This window comes from Thecamonas trahens (assembly GCF_000142905.1).
Source record: "Thecamonas trahens ATCC 50062 unplaced genomic scaffold supercont1.6, whole genome shotgun sequence".
NCBI classification, from domain to species: Eukaryota; order Apusomonadida; family Apusomonadidae; genus Thecamonas; species Thecamonas trahens.
This window is the reverse complement of record NW_013657674.1, coordinates 488363-514165: the sequence shown is the minus strand read 5'-3', so window position 1 is coordinate 514165 and position 25803 is coordinate 488363. Positions and strand designations below refer to the sequence as shown.

General features: G+C 64.4%; 11 protein-coding genes across 11 annotated transcripts in view; 6 read left to right on the top strand and 5 right to left on the bottom strand.

Annotated features, from left to right (window-relative positions):
• Positions 1-147: 147 nt before the first annotated feature.
• On the top strand, positions 148-1441 carry AMSG_01662 (uncharacterized protein). The gene has a single exon (XM_013906255.1). The coding sequence runs from the start codon at positions 264-266 to the stop codon at positions 1218-1220; it is 957 nt and encodes a 318-aa protein (XP_013761709.1). The 5' UTR covers positions 148-263; the 3' UTR covers positions 1221-1441.
• On the bottom strand, positions 1176-10043 carry AMSG_01661 (atypical/PIKK/ATR protein kinase; the record flags this gene model as incomplete). Its single annotated transcript, XM_013906254.1, has 2 exons — positions 1176-3278; positions 3311-10043. The coding sequence occupies 2 exons, from the start codon at positions 10041-10043 to the stop codon at positions 1270-1272; spliced, it is 8742 nt and encodes a 2913-aa protein (XP_013761708.1). The 3' UTR covers positions 1176-1269.
• A 444-nt stretch (positions 10044-10487) lies between these two features.
• AMSG_01660 (uncharacterized protein) lies at positions 10488-12722 on the top strand (the record flags this gene model as incomplete). The annotated part of the gene is made up of 1 exon (XM_013906253.1): positions 10488-12722. One exon carries the CDS (start codon positions 10488-10490, stop codon positions 12720-12722), a length of 2235 nt encoding a protein of 744 aa, XP_013761707.1.
• A 2055-nt stretch (positions 12723-14777) lies between these two features.
• On the bottom strand, positions 14778-15399 carry AMSG_11659 (uncharacterized protein). The gene has a single exon (XM_013906315.1). It carries the CDS (start codon positions 15165-15167, stop codon positions 14793-14795), a length of 375 nt encoding a protein of 124 aa, XP_013761769.1. The 5' UTR covers positions 15168-15399; the 3' UTR covers positions 14778-14792.
• A 48-nt stretch (positions 15400-15447) lies between these two features.
• Positions 15448-16502, bottom strand: AMSG_01659 (integrin-alpha FG-GAP repeat-containing protein 2; the record flags this gene model as incomplete). The annotated part of the gene is made up of 1 exon (XM_013906252.1): positions 15448-16502. The coding sequence occupies exon 1, from the start codon at positions 16474-16476 to the stop codon at positions 15448-15450; it is 1029 nt and encodes a 342-aa protein (XP_013761706.1). The 5' UTR covers positions 16477-16502.
• A 1412-nt stretch (positions 16503-17914) lies between these two features.
• Positions 17915-18592, top strand: AMSG_01658 (uncharacterized protein; the record flags this gene model as incomplete). The annotated part of the gene is made up of 1 exon (XM_013906251.1): positions 17915-18592. The coding sequence occupies one exon, from the start codon at positions 17915-17917 to the stop codon at positions 18410-18412; it is 498 nt and encodes a 165-aa protein (XP_013761705.1). The 3' UTR covers positions 18413-18592.
• Positions 18377-19911, bottom strand: AMSG_01657 (D-2-hydroxyglutarate dehydrogenase; the record flags this gene model as incomplete). Its single annotated transcript, XM_013906250.1, has 1 exon — positions 18377-19911. One exon carries the CDS (start codon positions 19909-19911, stop codon positions 18415-18417), a length of 1497 nt encoding a protein of 498 aa, XP_013761704.1. The 3' UTR covers positions 18377-18414.
• A 639-nt stretch (positions 19912-20550) lies between these two features.
• AMSG_01656 (uncharacterized protein) lies at positions 20551-21593 on the bottom strand (the record flags this gene model as incomplete). Its single annotated transcript, XM_013906249.1, has 2 exons — positions 20551-20556; positions 20580-21593. 2 exons carry the CDS (start codon positions 21591-21593, stop codon positions 20551-20553), a joined length of 1020 nt encoding a protein of 339 aa, XP_013761703.1.
• Positions 21594-22466: 873 nt separating this feature from the next.
• On the top strand, positions 22467-23468 carry AMSG_01655 (uncharacterized protein; the record flags this gene model as incomplete). The annotated part of the gene is made up of 2 exons (XM_013906248.1): positions 22467-22540; positions 22613-23468. 2 exons carry the CDS (start codon positions 22467-22469, stop codon positions 23466-23468), a joined length of 930 nt encoding a protein of 309 aa, XP_013761702.1.
• A 240-nt stretch (positions 23469-23708) lies between these two features.
• Positions 23709-24579, top strand: AMSG_01654 (NADH-ubiquinone oxidoreductase B18 subunit family protein). Its single transcript, XM_013906247.1, has 2 exons — positions 23709-23724; positions 23958-24579. The coding sequence occupies exons 1-2, from the start codon at positions 23715-23717 to the stop codon at positions 24203-24205; spliced, it is 258 nt and encodes an 85-aa protein (XP_013761701.1). The 5' UTR covers positions 23709-23714; the 3' UTR covers positions 24206-24579.
• Positions 24580-25692: 1113 nt separating this feature from the next.
• Positions 25693-25803, top strand: part of AMSG_01652 (uncharacterized protein) — a gene marked incomplete at its 3' end in the record, with an annotated part of 3933 nt that continues 3822 nt past the window's right edge. Inside the window, exon 1 of the mRNA XM_013906246.1 lies at positions 25693-25767. Within this exon, the coding sequence (XP_013761700.1) occupies positions 25708-25767 (60 nt within the window). The 5' untranslated portion in view covers positions 25693-25707. The remainder of the gene's footprint in view (positions 25768-25803) is intronic.

The following is a 25803-nucleotide window of genomic DNA, read 5'->3' as shown; positions in this document are numbered from 1 at the left end:
AACTGTATGATCGCGCTTGCAACGTGTCCGTCCACCTCAATTCGCCCACCATGACTCACCTCTGCCACCGCATCCCCTGCTCAGCCTCGACCACAGCCTCTGTCTCGACCTCGGGCAAAGCCGCGATCGATCAGCTCTTGATCAAGTCGTGACTGATCAAGACCAGCCGCGTGAGGCCCAAGCCACGTGAGGCCCCCAAGCCACGTGAGGCCCAAGCCAAGTCACACCCCACGCCCTCCCCCCTCCCTCTCCCACTTCCACACATGGGCGACAACCCGTTCTCGTTTGCCGCATACCAAAAGACCGGGGCGCTCCCTCCGGAGCCTGTGGCATCCACCGTCGCAGCCAGCAGTGGTGGGTCTGGACCGAGGGGAGCAGGTGGTGTGGACGACGACGACGGCGACGTTGGCGACAACCCGTTCTCTTTCTTCCGGCCGTCCAAAGCATCGACGACATCGACGACCTCGTCTTCAGTCAGAAAGTCATCTTCATCAATGGCTCCTTCGTCGGCTTCATCGGCGCCATCTGCTGCTGTCTCGGTCTCGTCATCGCTGCCTCCGGTTGCTGCCATTGCGCTGCCACCGGTCGCTGCTGTCGCCTCGCACGATGCTCCGCCGCCACCCGAGCCGGAGCTTCTCGAGGAGATGGCGTCCGGCGGCGGAGCACTCCCGCCGCCAACAGCAACAGCCGCATCAGCATCAGCATCAGCATCGTCTTCTTCCTCCATCGCTCTGCTGCAACGCGCTGTGCGCGCCGAGACGCTTCTGACTCGGGCACAGGCACGGATCGCCGAGCTGGAGGCTGCGGCGGCTCAGACGCCGCCGCAGGCGCTGGCCAAGCTGGCGGAACTTCAGGAAGAGGTGGAGCGGCTGCAGGCCAAGGAGGCCAAAGACCAGGCCATGCTCACCGAGTACATGGACAAGATCGAGGCCAAGCTTGCCGCAGCCAACGCCCGGGCCTCGGCCGCCCGCGCCCGGGTCCGGGTGCTGGAAGCGCGGCTCAAGGCCTCGCGGGCCCACGACGCCGATATCAAGCTCACTGCCGAGTTTGCGTCGACGCAGCTGGTCAAGATTGCCGAGTTTGGCGAAAAGGGGATCAAACAGCTGCTCGAGAGTCTCGGCGACCTCCGGCTTGCCGCCTCCACCCTCACCAACCTCGACCGCATCGCCTCGCTGCCGCGGGACGAGCCCGACTCTGACTCTGACTCTGACTCGTCGTAAGACGTTTCCGACGTCTGCGTGGTTTACACCCTGCGACCCACGGTCGTCGCTACAGCGCCGGAGCCCAGCCGATGAACATGGCCGACAGGTTGGTCTTGGATGTCGCCTCGTCGATCATCTGCTGGACGTGCGACGGCGTCGACATCCAGAACGAGGCGTCGACCATGCGGCCCTCGAGGTGGAGCTCGATGAGGCGGATGACCTTGAGCGCGTGCGGATTGGCGCCGCCGCCGCCGCCGGCGGCATCGCGCGCCGCCGACTTGCCGCGTGCCCACTCGATGAGCGGGTCGTGGATAAACGACTCGAGCACCGAAAGCAGCGCATCCTTGTTGTTGCGCAGCAGCTGGAGCACAATCTCGCAGACCGACCGGAACGGGCCCTCATATCCGGTGAGGCCAAGGCCGTCGACAATGTTGGGGGTGAGCCGGAAGGGGACCAGCTCAGGCGTCTCAAACGAGCTGCCCTTCCAGAAGATGCAGTTAAAGTCAACGTGGACAACCTCGCCGCTCTGCGAGTCGAACAGAATGTTCTCGGTGTGGCGGTCGCCGAGCCCGATGGCTGCGCCCACCATCGACATGACCGCCAGCGATCGCGAGTATGCCGTCCGCGCCTGCAACCACGCCGTTGGTTCGGCAAACTCGGCCAGGAACCACTTGTGCAGCTGCGGCGGGAGCTTGCGCAGGATGTCAGCGTAGAGGTCGATCTGCGAGACGCCGGCATCGCTCGCTTCCTTGTACCAATTCCGGAGCGACGACGAGAGATTGTTCACGCCAATTTCCGAGTAGAACCGGTTGAGAATGGGCCGCAGCGGCACTGTGTTGTTCACCCACTCGATGAGGCCGCAGTCCTCGTTGAGCGGAACGACTGCATAAGTGCGGATGTGCAGCCGCCGCCGCCGCGACTCGGCATCGCGCTTCATGAGCTTGTTAAGCATGGTGTGGACCTCCATGACCCGTTCATCGCGCCGCAGGTCATCTCTGGGCTTGCAGAGGAAAAAGTACGAGTTGCCATCCGAGCCGCGGATGGTCACTTTGCGCGGCCTGGCCAGCGATCGCAGGACCTCGATCTTGTCTGCCACAGACTCGATGCACGGCAGGTCTGCCGGAAACGGGACGTAGTGCGCCTCGGACCCGCTCAGCGGCGATGCCGAGAGCGCTGCCTGCCGCGGAATGACCACGCTCAGCGGCATGATCTCCCTCAGCCGCGGAAGCGACTTGGAGACCGTAATCTCGAACTTTGTCTTGGGCAAGCTTATGTTGCACACCTCGAGGAACGCGTTGGTCACGTCGCGGAACTCGGCAATGAGCCGCTTCATCTCGCCGCCAAACTGCTCCGCCTTTTTGAGCAAGTCTAGCGCACGCTCTCGCCGCACGCCGTTGAGCTTGGCCACCGCCACTAGCCTCCACAGCACCTGCTGCGGAAACGCCCGCATGACGTGCAGGATGATCTGCTCCAAGACCTCGTACACAGACTTGACAGGGTGCGCGATGCGCGAGATGACCTGCGAGAACGCCACCAGCCACTGATGCTCGTACATTCGGCTCAGCAGCTGCAACATGAACTTGTTGCACTGCTTCAACGTCTCTGCTGGCGTGCCGTCACGCGCGGCGCTGCCTTTCCCGCCCTTGGACCGCGGTGAGCCGCTCGGCCCAGCCGCGTGCACATCCATGCCAAAGTCGAGCCAGAGTGTGAGGATCCGCGGCAGCGACTGGAAAATGTGCTCTGCCCCGTAGAGCAGTGACCGCCCGTAGTACTTGAGCACTTGCTGGAGGTATGTGAGAAAGTCTGGGTGCTGGATGTCTGCGCTCGTCGCCATCGTCGCTCCTGCCGAGCTGCCACCCTTCCGTCGCCGCTTCTTCCGCTCCGCCGCGAGCACAAACTGCTTCTTGAACTCGCGCAGGAGGCGATCGTAGTACTGGCCGAGGTAGAACGAGCCTTCCTCCCACTTTTGGTACGTCTTGGTCACCTGTGTGTACCGCTGAATCGTCCGCTTGTACAGCTTGTTCGTTGCCTCCATCCACTGTGCCATCAGCAGCAACGTCTCAGCACGCTTCTTCTCTGGCCCGTCGCCCGCGCTCCCCCGTTGCCACCGCGCCGGCCGCTTTCGCCGGCTCCGGTCCGGGCCGAAACTTCCGACAACGCTCCGGTTGAGAGCTCCTCGGCCTGCTCAATCGCGCGCGCCTCCACAAACGCCGCCTCCTTCTCCAGGAACGACAGTGCGTCCTCCTGCTCGCCGCGCGCCCACATGACCTTGGCAGACTCGACAAACACAGTGAGGCCCAGATCCTGCGCCCGAAGAAGCGATGTCGTCGCTGCAGGGAACCGCTTCGAGTCGCAGTACAGGCCCGCAAGCACCACCCACGCCGCGCCCTCGTCCTGCGCCCAGCCGAGGACGCGCAGTGCCGATGCACGCACATGCAGCGTCAGCGCACGCGCTTCCGTCGAGGCAGAGAGCAGCTCCAGTCGCGACTGCCACTCGGCGAGCAGGTTCCGCGCTTCGGCAGCGTTGGCGCTTAGCCCGCGAAAGGCAAACGCCTCTTCCAGCTCGATGAGGAGGCCGAGCTGGACCATTTCGGTGTACGCACGCGAGTACGAGTCAGCTACGCCGATGGCCAGACTAGCCGCCACGTCGGCGCGCGCTGTCTCGAGCGCGTCGGCAAACGGCGCCGCCTCCTGCGCTCGCATTAGCAGCAAGAGCTTCGAGACGTGGATCTCAAACGACGGCTTGCCGGCTCCACCTCCCATGCTGCCACCCCGCCGCGCGAGTCCGGCCGGAAGGACTGAGTCGTAAAACTCGTGCATGTCCCACTTGCCCAGCCGCCACGCGGCGTGAAGGCCGTACTCGGTTATTGACGCTGCCGCGTCCGCCGTCGTCGTCACAAGCTTCGATGTGATGTGCGCGTTGACCAGCGAGAGCATCAGCTCCCACCGCCCCGTGTGCTGTAGGCACTCGAGCAGGCCGATGACGTACTCGGCGTTCGACGGGTCGACCTCGCGAGCATGCTCGTAGCACGAGATCGCATCGTCCCACTTGGAGCTGTTCTTCAGCTCCAGAATCTGCTCGTCGAGCGAGAGCGACTTGCGGAATGCCGAGAGCGCGACCTTGAGGTCCGGGTCGCCAACCCGCGCAAACACCTCTTGCATCAGCGCAAGCTCCGAGCTCGACAGCACAAGCCGTGCCAGGATCGGCGTCACGTGGTTGATCGTCGAGTTGGACGACGCCGTCGCAAGCAGCGCTGCTGCGCCCTGGCCGCCCGGCCCGCCACGCACCTTGGCCGCAAGCTGCGCCGCCTTGGCCGCCTGCGCCACCACAGAGCCCGGCTGGGCCTCGGCCTCGGCCATCACCGCATGCTTGCTTCGACACGCCGCCTCCATGTGCCACAGCGCGCGCGCGTGAGCTCCGCACTGGACCGAGGCCTGCGCGAGGAGCGAGTGCGGAATGGCTTTCAGCAGCTTGGTCACGCCGGCAAGCGCCCGCGGCGTTTGTCGCCGCCCGACCCCGCTCGCCCCGCGCCCGCGCGCCCGCGACCGCGACCGCGCCGGCGACGTCCGCGACGACCGTCGCTCGTTGTGCTTCCGCGCCGCCGCTTCTGCCCGCCGCTCGCTCGCCACCAAGTCCTCGAGCTGCTTGAGGAGCGTAAAGACGGTCTGCATCGCAGGCTGGACCACGCTTGCCGGCAGCCTGCGGGCCGACTGGCTGGAACCGGCCGAGAGCACCGCCACAATCTCGGAAACGAGCGCGTCAAGGTATATCGGCGTGGTTGCTGTCCGCGAGCCGGCTCGCCCGCCGCCGCCGCTCTCGGGCATGATGCTCACAACGTTGAGCACAAGGTGTGGGAGGAGGACCTGTGCCACGCTGACATCGATCTGCACAATCGCTCGGCAGGCCTGAAAGAGCTCCGCCGACTCACCAGCAGCCATGCACGTGAGCTGGTACGCCCAGCCCGAGAGCCAGCCCTCGTACGACGCTTTGTCGGCGTCGAGCGCCACAAAGACCTCGCCCTCGATCGGCGCCACAAGGCTGACCGTGTAGCCGGTGGAGAGGAACGGTTGCACAATCTCGCGCGCCCGCGTCGAGAGCTTGCGCCACACCGCCACGCCTTGCTGGTGGATGGTATCGCAGTTGAGGAGGCCCTTGGCTCGCGCAGGCGTCTCGGCGTTGCACCCGCCCACGCTCAGCAGCTCCTGGATGGTGTACGAGGCAAAGACCTGCTCGTCGGAACCCTGCATCCGCGCCAGCGCCCGGAGGAGGTGCGTCTCGATGAGCTCCACAATGAGTGACGGCTCGTCGCAAGCAAAGCTGGCCTTGACCGACCCGCTCCGCCCGTTCCGCCGGACAACAAGGGCCGGGTCGAGGGCGCCAAGCGCGCCGAGAGCCTCGCCGGCGGCTCGCCGGTTCGCCTCGTCAGATTCGGTACAGCACTCGAGGAGGGCGGGAAGGAGCGCGCCGACGTCGGCCGAATTCTCGGCGATCTGCCTCAGCTCTTCGAGCTTCTCCTTTGTCATCGATTGTTGCAGTCCGAGCATCGTGGCCACCTGCGCCGGCGGGAGCGTGCCCGACGCCACCAGCACCATGTACCGGACCTTGGGCCGGGTCTTGAGGAGGAGCACGTTGTTGCGGAGAAAGACAAGTGACATGAGCCGAACCTTGGGCGAGTCGTGCCCGAGGCCGCGAACCACAAGGCTGATGAGCTCCTGCAACGGGCGCTGGACGAGCTGCTTCCGCAGCATGTTCGCCATCTCGTGCGCATTGGCAGCGAGCATCGCGTCGATGACTAGCACAAGGTCCTTGAGCAGCGGTGCGATGGCCTCCGAGTTGTCCATAAAGATGCGCCGAAGAATCGGCAGCGCGGCCTTGGGCGCAGCCTGCGCATGCGCCGCCAGAATGACCACCACCGAGGTGAGCATGGCACCCATGGCCTCGACCGAGTACACGTTGAGAAACGCGTTCCACGCCTTGCACGCCTCGGCCACGAGCTCCGGCTGCTCCATGGCCCGCGAGAGCGTCCCCAGAAGCTGCAGCCGCATCGGTCCAATGTGCACGTCCATGCACTCGATGAGCCGTGCAAGCGCAGCGACCACCTCGCGCTTGTTCCACGTCGTCGACGTCTCGGCTGCCAGCGCCGAGTTGGCGGTGTCGAGAATGCCCAGAAAGTGCGGCGAGAGGAGCTTGCCGAGGTCGACCGACCGGAAAGACGGCTGCGACTCGAGCGCGCGCTCACGCCGCAGTCCGTCCTTATCTACCACGTATGCCAGAAACTTGAGCGCGGCAATGGCCGCCGGCTGTTGCGCGTCGTTGCCCAGCTTGAGCACCAGCAGCTTGAGCACGTCCACCATCGACGTTCGCAGCAGCTTGGGCGGCGGCACATCGATGTACTCGACGCAAAAGGTCATCGCCGCCGTGAACGCGTCCTTGCGTTCGGTGAGAAAGTAGACAATAGTGTGATCAATCGCCATCAGCAGCAGCCTCGCGGGGTCAGCCTCAAGCAGTTTGGCAAGCTGCGCGAGGTTCGCCCGCGACTGTGCAAGCACAATGGCCGGGATCGAGTACCGCAGCGTCGAGCGGAGAAAACTCGCCAGCTGCGTGCCAAACAAGAGGTGCATGACAAACCCGAGCTCAGTGCTCGAGTCGGCCAGCTTGGCTACCAGAATCGGCGCGAGATGCGGCGCCACCAGGTCAAGCAGTGAGCCAAAGTCTTCGCCACGGCACCGCAGCATCTGGCTCAGGATCCAGTGCCCATCACCGGCCAGCACATCATCGTGCCGCGACCGCGGCCGCAGCATCGGTGCCATCACCGCAAACACAATGACCGCGAGCACTGCCGGCTCGGCAACCGTCCCCAGTTCGCCGAGCGCACGCAGCACGCTTCGCTGCATCTCGAGGTCGCCAGCGGCTTCGTGCGCATCGGCCACGTCTTTGAGCTCGACAAGCAGCTCGGCGGCGTCGGCCGGAGAGAGCTCGGCGCTGGCTCGGTAGAGCACCGCCCGGCAGGTGGCCCCGACAACAGCATGGCCCTGGGCGTCTGGCGTGGTGAGCGAGTCTAGCGCAACCCGCCACATCGAGGCCCACTGTGGTGCACCCGGCTGCGACGGCGAGAGCGTGTCGCGATCGCTGATGGCGTGGAAGAGCCCTGCTGGGAGGAGAGTGCTCAGCGCAAGCTCCCGCACCCTGCTCGACTCGGCCCGCGCCATCCGCTCTAATGCAGGCTCGAGCTCCGGGAATCGGATCGAGGTGAGCGTGCCGGGCTTGCTTGCCGCGTTTGCCGACTGGCACCAGAAGCACGGAACACGGTGCGTCGTCTCCAGCCGAGCAACAGCAACAGGGTAGAGCGAGAACGTTTTCCGTGCTGCCGAGGTAAACAGCATCGACGCTGCTCCGAGCGCGTTGGCTGCGCCGGGCGGAGCGATGGCGAGCACCGCATCGTCGGGCACTAGCGCGCTGGCAAGCGCACAAACCTGCGCGGCGCTCACCGAGCATTCGGGCGTACCCAGTGGCGCTTCAGCGACGGCATCAGCGACAACCTCCCGCCCGTGCGTGCTCGCGGCGTAGATGCAGAGCGAAGCGCTGAGCGCGCGGCCAAGATCAAGGAGCAAGTCCTCAGACGTTGCATTGGACGAAGCCAGGAGTGCAGCTGCCGGAAAGAGGAACGCGTCAACCTGGACTCGGGCCGTATCGTGGTCGACGTTGCGAAGGAGCGAGGTGATGACGAGCGGGAGCGCCCTCAGTAGCGGCCTCGCCGTCTCTGGTGGTGTGTCCGACTTGATCGCGGTGGCAAACAAGTCGAGCTTGACCTCCAGCTGCGCTCCGACATGCGGGAGTGCAGCGTAGACGGCAAGCGCAGCATCCGGCCGGGTCGGGCCGTCGAGCGAGACAACCGCCTCGGTGAAGAGCGCGCACGCATCGACAAACTCGGCTCGCGAGCCAAGCGCCACAAACGGGAACAGCGACTCGATGCAAGACGCAACCTCGTTGAGCGCGCACGAGTGGCCAAGAACCAGAATAGCGTGCGCAGGCGAGTCGAGGAGAAGAGACGCCGACATTCGCAGGCAGCGCGCCGACGGAAACAGCGCGACCAGCCCAAAGACACTGGCGGCGCGGCGGAGCGCAGCCACGCGCTCGTCCAGACTCAGGTCGTTTGACCGGGCGAGCTCCTGTTCGACAAGCTCGAGGAGGCCGGCGACTATAGCTGACGCTGCAGTCGAGCGCGGAAGCGAGGCGACAGCATGGACTGGCGCCCGCGATGGCGGCGGCACGCCGATGCCAGCCTGGTGCGGCGGCGGACCGCCGCGCCGCTTGTGGGGGCCGCCCCGTCGGCCTCGGCGCGACTGCGAGAGCGCCGCAAGACTGACGTCGTCCTCGGACGCCGACGAGGCAGCTGGCTCAGCGCTGCGCTCGCGGGCGGCAATGAGCGTGTCCGACGCAAGCGAGCGGTCGTGGTCTTCAAAAGAGATCCGCCGCCGCTTTGTGGTCGCCAACCCCGGTTGTTGAGCACTTCGGCTGAAGCCCACAACCATTTGCTCGGCGGCGATAGCTGCGTCAATGTGCCAATCGCGCTCGAGCCGTGCATACCTGGCGGCGCTCGACTCAGAGCCGCAGAGGAGGGCGGTGATGAGGCCGGACGCCTGCTTGGCGAGCTGAGGCTCACCAAGGAGGGGAAAGAGCGACTTGGGAAGCGTCTCGGCGTAGTGGACTAGGGTTTGGGCATGCAGCTCATACTGCGCACCGGCATCGACCATACCGGTTGTCAGCTCGATGATGGCAGCAAGGAGCGCTACCAGTTGCTGGGTCTCTTCTTTGCCTCCGCCGGACAGAGATGCGCTCAGGTGGCCGATGGCAGCGACAAGCTCGGGCATACGTGAGACAAGGAGCGGACAAATGGCAGGGCGGTGGAGGGCTGCGACGATGACCTGGTGGAGCGCGACAAGCGAGTCGCTGCCGACAGCGCAATCGGCGTCGGGCTTGACCAGCGCGAGTGCAGTGACGACGAGCTTGACGTGGGTGTCGTGCGGCGCAGTGTCAAGCGAAGCAATGTACGCAGCGGCGAGCCGGAGGGCACGGGCAACAAGGGTATCGTCGTGGACAAAGGCGATGACGAGAAGGAGCGGCTCGAGGAGGGGGAGCAGAGCGTCGACAACACTGCCGGATGCCGCGGCAGCGACAGGCGTTAGCAAGCCAAACAGGCCCGAGATGTAGGCCAGGATCTGGTCGAACGACGCAACATCCAGAGTCTGCCGTGGCGCCGATTCGCCTTGCTGGACCGGCGAAGCCCCAAGCGAGGCCGGACGCGAGGCGGGCGGCGGTGGCGCATCCTTGTCGAGGCCAAACGCCAGGTCTGCACCGTAGACGAGGATGGTGCCGAGGAAGGGGTCGTCGGGACACTGCTCACCACCCACCACAGCGTGGTCGCTCAGGAGACACACCAGCTCCATCAGCAGCGCCACGAGGTTGGCCACAAGGCTGGTGTGGAGATGCGGGTCACGGGTGGCCAGCGTCTCCAGCAGCAGCGCGAGCATAGTCTCGGCGTGCGGGACGAGCCATTCGGGCGTGCCCTGCGGTGACGGCGCGAGCATGGGGAAGAACTTAAAGAAGGCGAGCGCCACCACGTGGATCGAGTCTTCCCGGGTGTGCCATACCACATGCGGCTCGCGCTCGAGCGTCCGCGTGAGCAGCAGGAGCAGCGTGTGCGCATCCTGCGGGCTCAGATGGCACGCGAGTTGGAGAGCCACGATGCTCTGGAACTCCTCGCGGTACTGGGCCACGTCTGATTGGTCCAGCGAGTAGTTGGCGAGGAGCGAGATCCACTCAACAAGGTCGGCTGACATCTGCAGCACAGACAACTCGGTCGAGTGCCACCAGTCTGTGTAATGAGTCGAGTGTGGTTGGTTATGGGTGTGGGGGCTGGTGGCGTTGTTGGCGAGCCGGGTGGCGAGCCGGAGAGGGCACACAAACCACGACCTTTTTTGGCCCGCCAAGTCGCATTGCAGCGGTGTGGGCAGGAGGGCAGTTTCGACCACCGAGCCCGCGCCACACACCACTCTGCCCAGGGCGCCAACCACGAGAGTGACGCGCCCCAGGCAAGCCATGGACGAGTCGACAGCTTGGTGGCGGCACAGAGGGCAAGCACGGCGAGTTTGGCGACGAGGGCAAGCACGGCGAGTTTGGCGACGACGGCGGGAGGAGGCGGCAGACCAAGCATGCAGAGTAAGCAGCCGAGCAAGCCGAGCAAGCCGAGCAAGCCGAGCGAGTGGCGGCCGAGCAGACCGGGCATGCCGCCGCGACCGGCCAAGACCACGACGGAGCGGTTCTTTGGTGGGCCAGCGCCGTATGAGCCAGGTTACCGGAGCGGCGGCTACGGAAGCGCGGCGACGAGCCGGCGCGTGGGCGGCGCGTTTGCGGCCGGTCGGTACCAGGAGGCGCTGGCCGGGCGGGAGCGAGGGCTGCAGCGTGCGCCGAGTGCGGCGCCGCGTGAGCCGATGCCTGTGCTCGATGAAGAAGCCGCCAAGGTCTGGGTCTATCCCGCACAGGTGGAGAAGCGCGACTACCAGTTTGTGATTGCCAAGCGCGCGCTGCTGGCCAACACGCTGGTCTGCCTCCCGACCGGCCTTGGAAAGACTCTCATTGCTGCTGTCGTGCAGCGCAACTACTTTGACTGGTATCCGCGCGGGCGGATTGTGTTTATTTCGCCGACGCGGCCACTGACCTTCCAGCAGCTTCGGGCGTGCCACGCGCTAGCGGGCATTCCGATGTCTGTGACGGCCGAGATGACCGCGGCGTGCACGCCTCCGGTCCGGGCCGAGCTGTGGAAGACCAAGCGGGTGTTCTACTGCACGGCCCAGAGTCTCAACAACGACATCCGGACCGGTATCTGCCCCGCACATACCATTGTGTGCGTGGTCGTGGACGAGGCGCACCGTGCTACCGGCAACCACGCGTACGTGCAGGCGGTCAATGGCATTGCCGCCGCCCACGCCCAGTTCCGAGTCCTCGCCCTGACTGCCACTCCCGGCTCGACGATCAAGGCTGTGCAGGGTGTGATCGACAACCTGCACATTGCCCACATGGAGGTGCGCGATAACAACGCGCTCGACGTGATCAAGTACACCCACTCGCGCAAGAACGACATCGTGGTGGTGCCGAGCTCCCGCCAGCTCGACCAGGCTCTGGCGCTGTTTGGCAAGACGTGCAAGGAGGCGTTGGACTTGCTGGCATCGAAGCGCGCCTTCTGGGTCCGCGACATTGCAAAGGTCACCTCGTTCCAGCTCATCCACGCCCGAAACGAGTGGCGGATGAAGTCGGGCCGGAGTGCGTCCATGCAGGACCGGGTGGTGATTGAGGGCTCGTTTGCGTTGGCACTCACCCTCAGCCAAGTCTACGCTTTGCTGAGCAAGTACTCGTTTGCCACTTTTCACGCTGCTGTCTCGCGGATTATCAACGAGGTGGCCGAGTTTGAGGCTGCGCGCGCGGCCGGCGACGCCGAGGCCGAGCTCTCGGCGACCAAACTTCGCATCGCCAACACTCAAGCTGTCCTGCAGACAGTCCGACTGGCAGGCTCGTTTGTGGGCGACGGCATCCTGCACCCCAAGATGACCGAGCTTGTGCGGGTTGTCTCTGCCCACTTTGCACAGAACGGAGCCACCGGCACAGATACGCGGATCATGGTCTTCTCATCGTTTCGCGACTCGGTCGACCACATTGTCGACGTCCTTGCGAGTCGGGTGCCTCAGTGCAAGCCGATGCGGTTTGTGGGTCAGGCGGCCGGCGCCGGAGGGGCTGACGTTATTGAGCTGGACACGCCCTCAAAGCGCGGCAAGGGCAAGAAGCGACGCAAGTCGCGGGCCAAGGCCAAGGCAGGGCTCTCGCAGAAGGAGCAGCAGCAGATCATCGCCAAGTTCCGCTCCGGCGGCTACGCCACGCTTGTCTCGACCTCGATCGGCGAAGAGGGCCTCGACATCGGCGAGGTCGACCTTATTGTCTGCTACGACTCGCCATCGTCGGTCTCACGGATGGTTCAGCGCCAAGGCCGGACAGGCCGCAAACGCGATGGCCGTGTCGTCACCCTGCTCATGGCCGGCCACGAAAAGTCGGTCTATGACAGGGCAGAGTCCAAGCGCAAGGCCATGTACCGGACCGTGCTCAAGACGTCCAACTTTTGCATGCCAAACGGATCGCCGCGCATGCTCCCGCCCCACATCACGCCCCAAGTCCGGTTCGTCAACATCGCAGGCAACGTCGACTCGCCAGACCCGTCGACGCTCGCAGCTCGCAACAAGAAGCGCAAGCGATCGGCAGGCAAATCTGGTGTCCCGCGCTCGCTGCTCTTCACCGACGCGTCGATCGGGCTCACCCCAGCACAACGAATGCGATTTGCCATCAACGGGCGATCACGCCCGTCGCCGCTGCTAGGCCCAGCTCGGCCGCTCGGCATGGACATTGCCACATCGGCGCCGGCACCGAAAACATGGAAGTCTCGCCGCCGCCGGCGGTGCAGCCGGCTGAAATAGACATCGCCGCCGGCGGGCCGCCATCGCCGGTCCCGTTGCCCAAACTCTCGCTGGTCGCGGCGCCGTTCGCACAGAGCGTTGCCGACGACGGTTTTGAGGTCGGCGCCTCGAACCGGCGGATGCTCTTTGTCCGCACCATGCGCGCTATCGACGACGCACTTGACGCCAAACTGCACCCTGCCTCCGAGGAAGATGCGCCGCCTGCTAAGCGGCGCGCCACGCGAATTGACTCGCCGCCGCTCTCGCAGCAGTCGTCGCGGCCGCCGATTTCTCCGGCGGAGCCTGCCGTTGCCGACATGTGCTGCAACGACCCGGAGCTCAATGCGCTGATGCATGATAACTCTGAGGACGAGGGCAAGGCTGGCAAGGACGACAAGTCTGACGACGGGTGGAGCGAGGCTGGCAACAACGGCTGGTGGAGCGACGATGACGGGGTGGTGACAACGACGACGACTGTGGTGATGCCATGGACACGCTTGCGGCCTCGCGCGAAGCGCTCATTGCCGAAGAGACCGAGTTTGGCTTTGAGTACTCGGGCTCGCGCGCGCAGGTCAACGTGGTGCTCGACGAGCTGTGCGCGGCCGACATGGCACTCTCACAAGAGTATGCACAGAGTCTGCCGCCTGAGGATGCTGCGCTGCGTGCATCGATCCTCGGATCTGGCTCTGACGACGACGCGTTCATGACGCCGCCACAAGGTGGACGTGCAACAACCGCGGACGAGCCGCGCTATCTTGGTGGGCGGATTCCAGCTGCGCCGATCTTGACCAAGCCGAATGTGGCAAAGCCGGTGAGCAAGGCCAAGGCCAAGGCGAAGACCAAGCCCAAGCCCAAGCCCAAGCCCAAGTCCAAGCCCAAGCCCAAGCCTAAGCCTAAGGCCAAGCCCAAGACTAAGACCAAAGCCGTGACTAAGACTGTGGCCTCGGCCTCGGCCTCGGCCAAGCCCAAGCCCAGGACTGCGGCAGCAGCCGAGATTGCGTCCGAGGTGACGAGCACCAAGAACAAGGATAAGCGCAAGCGCAAGAGCAGTGCTACAGGCAGTGTGAGCGCGGACTATCATGCGCCGGCCACCACGCCATCGAAGAGTGCGCTCGAGGCGTACAACACGCTGTACCAGGCGACGATGGACAGAGTGGAAGCGCGATCGGCGTCGTTGATGGCCGAGGCGAGGCTCAAGGCCGACACGTCGCCAGCAGCAGCAGCAGCATCTGAAGCGACGGCAGCACCGATGGACGTCGCGCAGGATCCACAGGTGGTGCATGTTGCCAGCCAGGACTCTAGCTCGGAGTCAGAGTCGGACCTGCCGCTGTCGTCTCTACCGTCAGTGTCGATGACGAGTGTGCAGAAGACAATGGCGATGCGGCAGCCGGCGGCGAATCCGTTCATGGACGACGAGGCGGACGTCGATGATAACCTGTGCTCAGATGGGAGCTCGGGTTCTGAGGTGGTGGCGACGTCAGCAGACCTCGCCTTTGTGGCCGGATCAGGCTCGGGCGCTGCGCCGACGGCCACCCAGCATGCGATGTACATAGCGTCGCTGCTGTCACCCGTGGCTTCGTCTGTCGCAGCTGCAGACGCCGAGGCGTCGCCGATGCGGTACTGCGCGCGACCGGGCAACACGCACACGCCCAACTCGTTTGTGGTGGACGACGATGCACCGCTATCGGTCATCTCACGAACACCAGCCATCTCACGAACACCAGCCGTGCAGCGAGCTCGCGCCGCGCGTTGGGCAATGCTGACTCGCCCGCAGTGACTGGCCTGCTGCAGCGGCCAGCACAGGCTAGCAAGCGGCGACAGCTCACGTCAGCTCACGTTTGATGATGATGATGATGATGATGATGATGATGATGATGATGATGATGACGACGATGACGTGCCGCTTGCGCGAGGGCCCCAGCCTGCACCATTGCGCTCGGTGCCGGTTCCCGGCACTCGCTTGGACGCGCTGGTTATTGTCTCGCGGGTCCTGGTCTCGTCGATGATGATGGCCAAGTTGCCGAACCAGCTGCCGCGCCTGGTGTGCAAACTGGCGGACAAGGTGGTCATTGTCTCGCAGCGGATGGTGGTTTACCGCCTCTCGCAGAAGCAGCTCAAGATGTCCGAGTTTGGCAAGACGTCGGGCACGCCACGAACAGGAGCACCGGTGAAGCCGGTCCTGCAGCGGCTGGGACAGATCTTTCCCAGAGTTGTGGTCTTTGTCGAGGGCGAGACCGAGCTTGCGACGTCGGCGCGGAAAGACAGCGCGCAGGTCCGGGCGGCGCACGCCGACGCCATGGCGCTTGGTGCGTCGCGGACCAAGGTGTACGACACCTTTGAGCGCCAGCCCACATACCAGCGCGCGCTTGCGGCGCTCGAGCGGCTTTCAGACGTCAGCGTGGTGTGCACGTTTTCGTCGGACGAGTCCGGCGCTACAGTGCGCGATCTCGCCGAGGCCGAGGCCATCACAGGCTACGGGCTGGGTCCGTGGCTCCGAGGTGTCCAGTTTGCCTCCATCTCATCCGGCCTCAAGCTCCTGCTTGGCATCCCGGGCGTCAACCCCGCAGCCGCGCTAGCGCTGGCCGGCACCGGCTGCAGCCTCGGCTCCATTGTCCGCGCGCCCACCGTCGATGCGCTCGCACGCCAGCTACATCCTCCACCGGTGGATCCGCACCAGTTTTTGGGCCCGATCGTGGCCTTTGCGCAGACGCGAATGGGGTGAGGTAAAGTAGCCTCTCGGCGGCATCTACGGCACGAGCAGTGAGCTAAACGCGGCCTCGAGGACCGCCAGCCGGTCGCTTGGAGTGCGGTTGGTGCCGGGTAGCTCGAGCGAGTCGAGCGCGACGTCGCAGTAGACCTTGATCTTGTCCGAGTAGGTGACGTAGACAAGAACAAGCGACGGCGGACCCTTCGCCGAGAGCGAAAACTTGCCGGCGGCAAAGGCACAGACGCGCTCGGAGCAGTCAAAGCGAACGACGTTAAAGGCGGGGTCCATGATGTACGTCATGCCATCCCACGCGCATACCACAAGGTCGTCCGCGCCCGACCCGGTCATGTCGAGTGCGGTGAGCGAGAGTAGCCGGTGCGAGACCTGGATCTCCCACCGGAGCTCGCCGGCGGAGAGGTCGTGGAGCCGAATGGCGCCGTCGGTGGTACAGACGCCGACGTAGCTGTTGTCTGCGTGGGAGAGGCCCACAATCAGTGTCTCGAGACGCGACCGCTGGGCCGAGCTCGGCTGGTTTGGTGCGTACACCTCCGAAGCCGAGCTCCAGGCCGAGAGCGGAAGGGCGAGGAATCGGCCGCCCGGCTGGCCCACAAGGACGGCAGGCATGCCGCCGTGCGAGTCGACGTGCGAGACCGAGCCAACTTCACCGTTCACGTTCCACTGCACCACTTGCCGAAGCTCCCACTCGCCGTCAGCCGGGCCGAGCAGGCGCTCCAGCCGGAAGACGGTGGCCGATCGGTCAGCAGCGCCGACAACCACCTCTTGCCGCCCGTCGCAATCGACGTCGGCAACCCAGAGGCAGCGGACGTTGGTAAGGAGCGGAAACTGGGCCACAGGCGTGATGACCACAGGCCCGCTCCCGCTCCCGCCTCCGCTGGTGCTAGCCTCGGCAGCCATCTCTGGCCGCGATGGCAGTGACGGTGACGACGGCGTCGGCGTCGGCGTCGCCTGGCTCACAAGCGGCTCACCCGAGAGATCAAAGACAAACCCGACGCCTTCGGCGCACACCACCAGCAAAACTGATACGCCGGTATTGAACATATCGCCCATACAGACAGCGGTGATGGTACCGAGGCCCGAAGCGACCGCCAGCGGCTTGGCTGATCGCCCCGAGTAGACAGCCAGCTCGCCCGCCAGCGATCCAACAGCCAGAAAGTGTCTCGGCTGTGACTGCTGGTTCGTTTCCAGCTCGGGCAGCTTCCCATTCAACTCTGGCCCACCGCCTCCGCCTGACTTGCTGCCGGCCCTGCTTGTCCGACCCGACTCTGATCCCACGCTGCTGTACAGCGCAGGACCATCACCACCACCACCACCCGGCTCGACTCGCCCATCCGGCTCGACTCGCCCATCCGACTCTGCCTCTGGTCCGATCTCTTGAACTCGCTCGCCATCCAGACCAGGCCCACCAGCTGCTGCGCCTAGCCGAGTGAGCGGAGAGTGGCCGCCCAATGTGGGAGACGCACTCTGCGACATAGCCGGCGATTTGGGCGAGGCAGCCGGCGAGGGAGACGATGGGGCAGCGGGCCGAGCATGCCTAGGGCAAGGGCCGAGGGAGAGACGTTGCCCTTGAATTCGAGCTCCAAACAGTCGACATAGTCCACTTCTCTGTGGGTCATAGCAGGGGGGAGGGGGGAGGTGAGGTGGTAGAGGCTGCCAGGTGGGAGAGAGGGGGGGGGGGAGGGGGGGGGGGTGATCGAGCGAAGGCGATGGCGATGGCGATGGCGATGGCGATGGCGATGGCGATGGCGATGGTGGTGGTGATGGGGATGGATGAAAGGGGGTAAGAATGGGGTGGTATGGTGGTGGTGGTGGTGGTGATTGGGATTGGGCATGGGCGTGAGGGTTGCTTGTGCTGAGCCGATGGGGACAGTGCCCGAGACAGAGATGAAGATGGAGACTGAGATGACGCAACATACCCAGATTACATCACACATATACATCAGTAACATGTATGCTCATGATATCCATGTTTCGAACACCTTCATCACCATCACCATCACTCTCACCACCATCATCGCCATCATCGCCATCATCGCCATCATCGCCATCATCGCCATCATCGCCACCACCGCCCACGACCTGCCCACCGCCACCGCCACCGCCACCGCCACCGCCACCGCCATCACCCCACTCCGCCATGGACGACCCCTCATCCTCGAGCCATGCCCACCCGCGTTGGTCACTCTCTGTCATCGCAGGCTGGGTGGCGCTTGCTCTCGCGGCAGCCACCTGGCTTATCTCGGTGGCTAAGCCGCGTCTGGAGTCTTGGGGACTCATCGCAGTCCATCGAGTCGGTGGTGCTGGCGATGGCGTGGCAGCTGCGCACCCGCTGTCGCCACCGCCTCGACAGCAGCAGGAGTGGGAGGCTGATGGGTTAGATGCTGCCGCACCGCCTGTATCGTCGTCGGCTTTGGTGGCGGTCGCCGATCCCACGGCGGTGCGGCGGAGACGAACGTCGGCGCGAGTGGACGGATCGGATGGAAGGCGGATGGCGGCAGTGAATGACGTCGCTCGTGATCTGGCTGATCCGCCACGGTATCGTCCACCACCGACTCTGGCCGAGAAGGCGGCCATGGAGCGGGCGGCGCTGCGGGCGGCGCAGGACGCAGAGTACCAGGCGTCGCTGGCAGCCGATCGGGCAGCGGCGGCTGCAGTGGAGGCTGCCAAGGCCCGGAGAGCCGATGCGCTGGCGGCACTGGCCCAGCTCGATACAAATGAGGCGCCGAAAGACGAAGCGGTGCGGATCGCACTGCGCCACCGCCGCGGGCGGGCGGTCCGTGTGTGGGCATCAAGTACACCTGTAGCGCGTTTGTTTGACTGGGCTGTGGCCGAGGCCGGTGCTGCGGCGGCATCTGTTCGCGGCTCGCTGGTTCTGATCGTCGCTGACGGGCCGCTCACCCGACTCACCGAGGCCGCCCACGCCGAGGCCAGCCTGGGCGACGTCGGGCTGGATAGTGGCTCTTTCGTGGTCGACGTCGAACGCTGAGCTCAGACCAGAACCTTGCCGGGATTCAGAATGCCTTGGGGATCGAACACATCCTTGATAGCGCGCATGTAGGCCAGCGCAGTCTTGGACTGCGAGTAGTGGGCAACCGAAGCCTTCATCTGCCCGAGACCGTGCTCGGCCGAGATCGACCCGGCCAGTGCAGCCGTCGCTTCGTACACGTATGGCTCGAGTAGGTGCTCGACTTCTGACGAGTACTCGGGCACAGCAATGTTGAGGTGAAGGTTGGCGTCGCCGAGGTGGCCGTAGCCGACAACAACTGCGCCGTCGACGCCGGCCATCCGCTCACGGACACTCTCAACCACATCGTACATCTGCGCGGTCGGCAGCGATAGGTCGTACTTGTACACCGCGCCTGCGCCCATGATGCCCTCCGTGCACGCCTCGCGCAGGTGCCACAGCTCGGCCGCTTGCTGGCCGTCTGCCGCAAGTGTCCCGTCGAGTACACCCAGCTTCGGCGAGTCCATGGCATGCTCCAGTAGCGAGTCCATGGCGGCAGCAACAGCAGGCTCAGACGCGCCCGCTGCCTCAACAAGGACGTAGAACGGAGTCGCCGTACCGAGCGGATCGCGGCCACGAGCATGCGCCAATACGCACTCGATCGAGGTGCGATCCATAAACTCGAGCGCTGAGACCGCGTCGCCGAGATGGACTCGCGCAGTGCGGACAAGCGCCACCGCCGATGCAAACGAGTCGACGCCAAGCAGCGCCACAGATTTGGCCTGGGGAGCTGGCGGCAGCCAAAGCGAGACTCGCGTAATGACGCCAAGCGTGCCCTCTGAGCCGATGAACAGCTGCTTGAGATCGTAGCCGGTGTTGTTCTTGCGAAGCGATGTCCGCGAGTCCAGCACGTCGCCCGACGGCAGCACCACTTCCAGTCCAAGGACCGAGCCGTGAAGCGAGCCGTAGCGCACAAAGTGAATGCCACCGGCGTTGGTCGCCACGTTGCCGCCGACGTGACACGAGCCCTTGGCACCCAGATCTAGCGGAACGGTAAAGCCCGCCTCGGCGACCGCCGCCTCGAGGCTCTCCAGAACAACGCCAGCCTGCGCATGAACCACACCAGCATCGACGTCAATGCTCTCAATAGCGTTCATCCGACGGAGCGAGAGAACAACCTCTTTGGCGCCACTGTCTGGACCACACCCGCCATCGCCGGCCAGCAGCGGGACCGATCCGCCCACGAGCCCCGTCTTCCCGCCCTGCGGCACGACGGCCAGGCCGGCCTCAGCGCATACCCTCATCACCGCAGCGACTTCATCAGTATCCTTGGGTGCCACCAGTACGCCCGCGCGACCCTGGTACCGTCCGATCCAGTCCCGCGAAGCTCCGGCGAGTACATGCGGATCTGTCTCCAACGACGAGCACACCGCCTCCAGCGCCGCCACATGCCCTCCCGTCACCTCGGGGAATGCCGCCAGCCTCTCCTCGGGGGCAACCGCGCTGCTGCTTCCAGCTCGCACTGCACGTGCTGTCCCCATGACGCCTCGGACCAAGCGCGGGTTCACTCGCCACATCCGTTGCTGCGCCGGTGGGCAAAGAGTGTGGTGGCGACAGGTGGGTCACCTTGGGTCAGCCGGCCTTCGCCCCCACGCCTGTCGTCCGTCGCAGCGTGGGCTACGGAATGCAGACGGATGGATCGGTCAAGGATCGGAAGGGCATTTGATGCGTGTAAGGGCGAAGGAGACAGCCAAAGAAAGATGGAGAGAGGGAGAGAGGAAAGGACTGGTCCTGGCTACGGCTGGGCTCAGTGCCGAGACCGGGAGTGCCGCCGGGAGCGGGAGCGGGAGCGGGAGCTCGCGCGGTGGTGGCGGTGGTGGTCACGCGAGCGGGAGCGGTGGGGGCGGACGTGGGCCACCGCCGACGCTGATGACGAGGCCAAGCTGCTGTCGGAGCTGTAGTCAAACTCACCGGCGGTGACGATGATGATGGGCGCGGTGGCGTCCGAGTAAGAGCCGGAGTAGGATGGTTGGCGGCTGAGCGCGATGACACGCGGGCGGTGTGACGAGCGGTGCGACGAGCGGTGGTGCGGATGACGGCGCGAAGCGGACGAGCGGCGCCACGACGAGCGCGAGCCACCCCAGCGCGACGAGCGGCGCGAGGCACTGTGGTCGTGCCTGCTATGCCTGGAGTGATGGCCGGCATCGACGACAATGTAGCGTCCGCGCGAGTCGCGCCGTGCCATCATCGACGGCTCGCGAGTCATCCGCCGCGACGAGCGCATCGAGGAGAAGCCGGAGGCGCACGACGAGTATGCCGACACCGGACCGCTAAGGGAGTCTGCGCCGCGGTCTGCCGACTCGGTCAGCACATCCATGATCTTGGATTTTGTCGTCGACGGCAGATCGTCGACCTCTGGGATGGCGGCGTCGACGTCGTCCGAGTCGTCAACCTGACGGGTGATGGCGCCTAGGAGAACCGCCAGCTCCCGCTGCGAGTAGCCGTGGAGAATACTCTCCACCCGCCGGCGCGAGAGGCCACGCGCCAACAGCGGCGACGTCCATCCGGGACGCATGCGCAGCTTCCGCCACCGGCCCGAGTCGATGTACTTGATCTTGGCCTTGGCGTACCGATGCGCGAGACGGTCCTTGCTCTTGCCCTTGCCCTTGCCCTTGCCTTTGGCCTTGGCCTTGGCCTTGCCCTTGGACTTGGACTTGGACTTGGACTTGAAGCCACGGCTCGACTTGCGGCTCGACATGACCAGCGATGGGGACGATGACCCTGAGCGGAACAGGCTTCCCGAGCTCGACGATGAACCGGCTCGCGAGCGGGAGCGCGATCTGCGGTGCGATGCTTTCTTGGCCTTGGCCTTGGACTTGGACTTGGACTTGGACTTGGACTTGGAGTGTTTGCCCTTGCCCTTTCCTTTGGCCTTGGCGGTCGAGCTGTGGTGGCGGCTTGACTTGCGAGCAGAAGCATCGGGGTTTGGGGAGAGGGCAACATGGCTAAAGATCTTGCGCTTGACCGCGTTTGGAATGATGTCGATGTCCGGGATGTCATCGTGCGACTTGCGTCTCAGCGCTCCGCAGAGAACCGCCAGAGCTTTTGGCTTGAGCTTCTTGAGAAAGCGGTAGACAGTGCGGCTTGATGCCTCTGGATCCGTCACCGGAGCTGTCCACCCGTCGTCCATGTCGTACAGCCACGTCCGCCACTGGTCCGACATGACCCACTCACGCTGGACACGGATCTTCTGCACAAGTACCGACCGGACGTAAGTATGCTCTCGGTGGTGTGGGAAGACATGTCGTTGTCCCTCTTCCTCTCCCCTTGCCCATGCCCTTGCCCATGCCCCCACTTACCTCGGTCGGCATGTCGTCCTGCAACGGCCAACGCGACGAGTGTGGCTGCGACTGTTACGAATCGCAAACACTCGCAGCCGGCAGAGCGCAATGAAGCCATTTACTTCGCAAAGAGCTCCGATGGCGTCAACACAGTCGGCGGAGGAGCAGGAACTCACCCCCCCCCCCTCATTGATGACGATGCGCGACGATGACGACGTGCACCTCTGGACGCCCAATACATACCTTGATCGCTGGTGTACGCGAGTGCGCGGCTGCCGCTCATGTACATGCCGGTCACCGTGCCAATCGGCACGCTGTGCTGGCGATAATGGCCAGCTCAGTAAATGCGAAGAAATCTCTCAAGCCATCGAGCCAGCCGAGCGACTGCTCGGCCGGCAACCAAGAGTGACGCCCCGCGGTTGGTTTTCGCCAGCCGGCACTCGCAAGCACTCGCACTAACCCCCGCACTAATCCCCGCACTCGCACGAATCGGCAGTGGCGATGATGGGAGAGCGACAGCATAGGACGATGGCGCAGAGCGATGACACAGGGCGATGACACAGGGTATTGACATAGGGCGATGGCACAAGGCGATGATGGGGGATGGAATGGCGTAAAGATTAGCATCAGCCGGGATGATCACCTTAGCGTAGGTCACTCAGAGGCAGATGCCGCCGTCAGGGTGTGGTGTGGAGTACGGTAAGTCCGGGACCGTGTCACGTGGTGTTTGGCGACCACCCGACTCCACGCTCACCATGTCGATTGGAACGTCGCTACTTGTGCTGGCAGTGCTCGCTGCTGCAGCTATGGCAGCTACAAGCGAGTCAATGTATGCTGCGACTCATGCTGATTCCCGACGCTGTGTGTACACCCTGTTCAACACAGGAGGTGGCATCGGCAGTGATTGCGTCTCCCGCATCGATGTCGAAGCGCCGGAAAACAGCGGGTTCGAAACCGGCTTCAACTGCGTCAATAGCAGCCCATCGTGGGCTTGGCGGGTGTATGCTGTTGGCTATAACGCAAACAACCATGTGTACAACGACGTGGGTACCGGCTTTGCCACTATGAAGGCCACAAACTCGGATCAGAACCTGCTGTATGTCTTCGGCCAGATCGGAGGCTATGAGTTTGTCAACGTTCCGAGCGCCATTACCGAGCCTCTGCAGCTGGCGCCGTCGGCGGACACGCTGTACGCAATCACAGGGCCGACGTCTGCGATGGTGGCGTGGGCGTACGACAGCCATACCGTTGTCACGCTCTTTGATCCGTCGACGGACAAGGCGCTGGCCGGGTGCACGCTCGTTGCCGACTCGTCGTACGGACTGGGCGCAGGTGATGCCAGCACGCTCTACTCGACCTGGACCTGTAGCGACGGATCGGCAGCTGTGGTTGCCGTCAACACCACCAGCCATGCCATCGCCAGCTACGCTGTCGGTGGCAAGGTAGTCTCGTCAACGCTCGACCGCGCGTCGCGCGCCACCTACGTCGTTGTCGCAGGACCGACGGGCAAGACGGTGATGCAGCTGGCCAGGTCCGGCACCATTACCCCTATCACCATGCCCACCAGCGATCCGACCGCCCTTTTCCCGTGGCCAGCCATTGCCGATGGCATCTGCACGGCCACACAGACCTCGGACACCTCCAAGTTTGCCGCCAACTGCGGCTCTGTCGGCGGCAAGAACGCCACCATCATCATCCCGGTCTACAAGGGTGCCGGACCGCTCTCTCTTTCGAACTTCCAGGTCGCGGCCTGCTAATCGAAACGGCAGCCGCTAATGGTGAGCCTTGCTGTGGCGTCCCTGATCCCGATCCCGATCCCGTCCGTGGTTCCTGATCCCGTCCCCGATCCCGTCCACCCCCCCGGCCTCCTACTCCCGTCCCTCAACCCGAACACGATCACGATCACGATCACGATCACAACAACCACCCCTTCCCTCCCCACCCCCACCCCTGACCCACCAACCCCGCACTCTAGCTCCAAGACACACACTCGACTAAGAATCATGTCTGCACGTACGTACTGGTACCATCACCACGACATCAGCTCCTGTGGAGACACAGGGGCTGTAGCGTTTGTGGTGCTTGTGTGTGGCGGCGGGAGGGGTGGAGGCAAAAATATGCCCTTTCCCTGGGGGTGAGCGGGCTGGGGTCAGGCCCACGTACGGGGGTATGGAGAAGGTATGGTTTGCGGGAGAGCAATAGCAAGAGAGTGTAACTCATACGCATATGATTTGGGTTGTTTTTAGCAGAGGCTACGCAGCAGGAGATGAAGGAGGCCCGCCTGGACCTCGCCTTCCGCGACGGGTGCGCCCACCTCCTCATCCCGCTCAACCAGTGCCGCCGGTCGACCCTCTACATGCCCTTCAAGTGCACCGACGAGCGCCACACCTACGAGAAGTGCCAGTACGATGAGTACATCAAGCGGGTCAAGCTCATGATGCGCAAGAAGCAGGAGGACGGCAACTCGCCGCTAGCCCCCTGGCAGCGCGCCTGAGCTTTGTCGGCCCAAGTCTCCGCCACTCTCCGCCTCACCGCTCACCGCTCACCGCTCACCGGAAAGCTGTGCTCTTTGTTCTCCGCTCTGTCCTCTCGCTGCATCTGCTTGCGCCTGGGCTCTGATTTCCGCTCCGGCGCACGGCTCTTGCCGCGCTGTCCTCGCCACCCACCTCTGCACCACCACCCACCCGCATCCGACCCATCTCCCACTCCCCGCTCCTGGTTGCTGCCCCTCTCGAGCTGCTCTCATTCCGACAGACCACCTTTATCCGTGCTCTTGCTCGATTGTGCGCAAGGCACGGCGCCAGTCCGTCTCTCACGCTCGCGCTCGGCTTCCAGTGGCGATCGGCCTGCGGGTCCAGCCAAGCCCAGCCTCTGCATCGCTAGCACTGCGCCTGTGTTGCGCGCGCCATGCGCATGGCCTCTTGCCACCTAAACACCACCTCCACGCGGCGAGCCTTGCTCAATCTCAACCTCCATTCGCCTGCCTGTGCATGCCCGACGGGCGCGTCACGCACGCGAGGCCGCATGACCGCAAAGCTCGCAACCACCTCACCTCACCTGCCCAGACAAAGTGAGTCATGTACGGGACCACGACGGTGACATCGCCGTACTCGTCAGCAGCATACTCGTCGGTGGCTTCAACAGGCACGCCAGGCACGCCAGGCACAGGGCTGCGTCACCGGAGAGGCGGTCAAGGTCACCGGCGAGGCGGCAGCGGACAACGACGACAGGGCCGGCGGGTGGGTGGCTCCGAGCCACAGGTCACCCTCGATGAGTACCTTCGTGATCAAGGACGAGTCTTTGTCTTTGTCGTCCTCGCAGGCTTTGTCCTTGCCTGCATGGGCGTCTTCTTTGCCGCAACTGCAGCCGAGACGGCTGACAATGGCTCGTCGGCGGTCATCGAGCGTGACGACTCACTCATTGTTGAGAAGCATGCGGTAGTCATGGCCGTCATCGCCTTTCTCCATGTCATCCTTGCCGCTGCTCTCGCTGCCTGGCTCCACTATCGCGTCCGCAATCCCCGCATCTATGCCCCTCCCCCACCGCCTGCGCCGCCCAAGCCGATCTCACGCCCGCCATCGCGGAATCCAGCTCGTCCGAGCTCATCGCATCTCCATCGCCACGCCTCTGCATCTGGAAGCCACGCCCCACCTCGAACCCGAGGCTCCGCTGACTGCTACTTGCTGCCTTTCGCCTTGCCCTACCGGCTTCTGATCAACAGCCGTCGCGAGCATCGGCACACACCCGTACACCCGTACACCCGTGCACCAGCTACACAAACCCTGTTTGTTGTGCCCTACCTTGCCCACCCTCTCTCACCACCGCAGACCGCGAAAATCCTCCCCATCGCCCCCTCCCCCCTCCCCCCCAGCACTCTTCACTGTCTGACCCGTTCCACCGGCCGGTGACTTCAACGACGGTTCAACGACGGAAGGTCGGGACAGGCAATGCCAAAGGCTACTTACCATCTCGCTCTACTACGTGGGTCAGTAGGGCATGGCGGGCAGCTCACCACCGTCGCTCCCTCTTGGGAGGATCTATATTAGCTTCCGCGACGTATGTTCCATACCCCTCCCCCTGCTCCCCTTCCCC

Bases quoted from the DNA above. Each gene is read 5' to 3' on its own strand.
- AMSG_01662 (XM_013906255.1), top strand. From the start codon at position 264: ATGGGCGACAACCCGTTCTCGTTTGCCGCATACCAAAAGACCGGGGCG.
- AMSG_11659 (XM_013906315.1), bottom strand. From the start codon at position 15,167: ATGGCCTCGGCCTCGGCGAGATCGCGCACTGTAGCGCCGGACTCGTCC.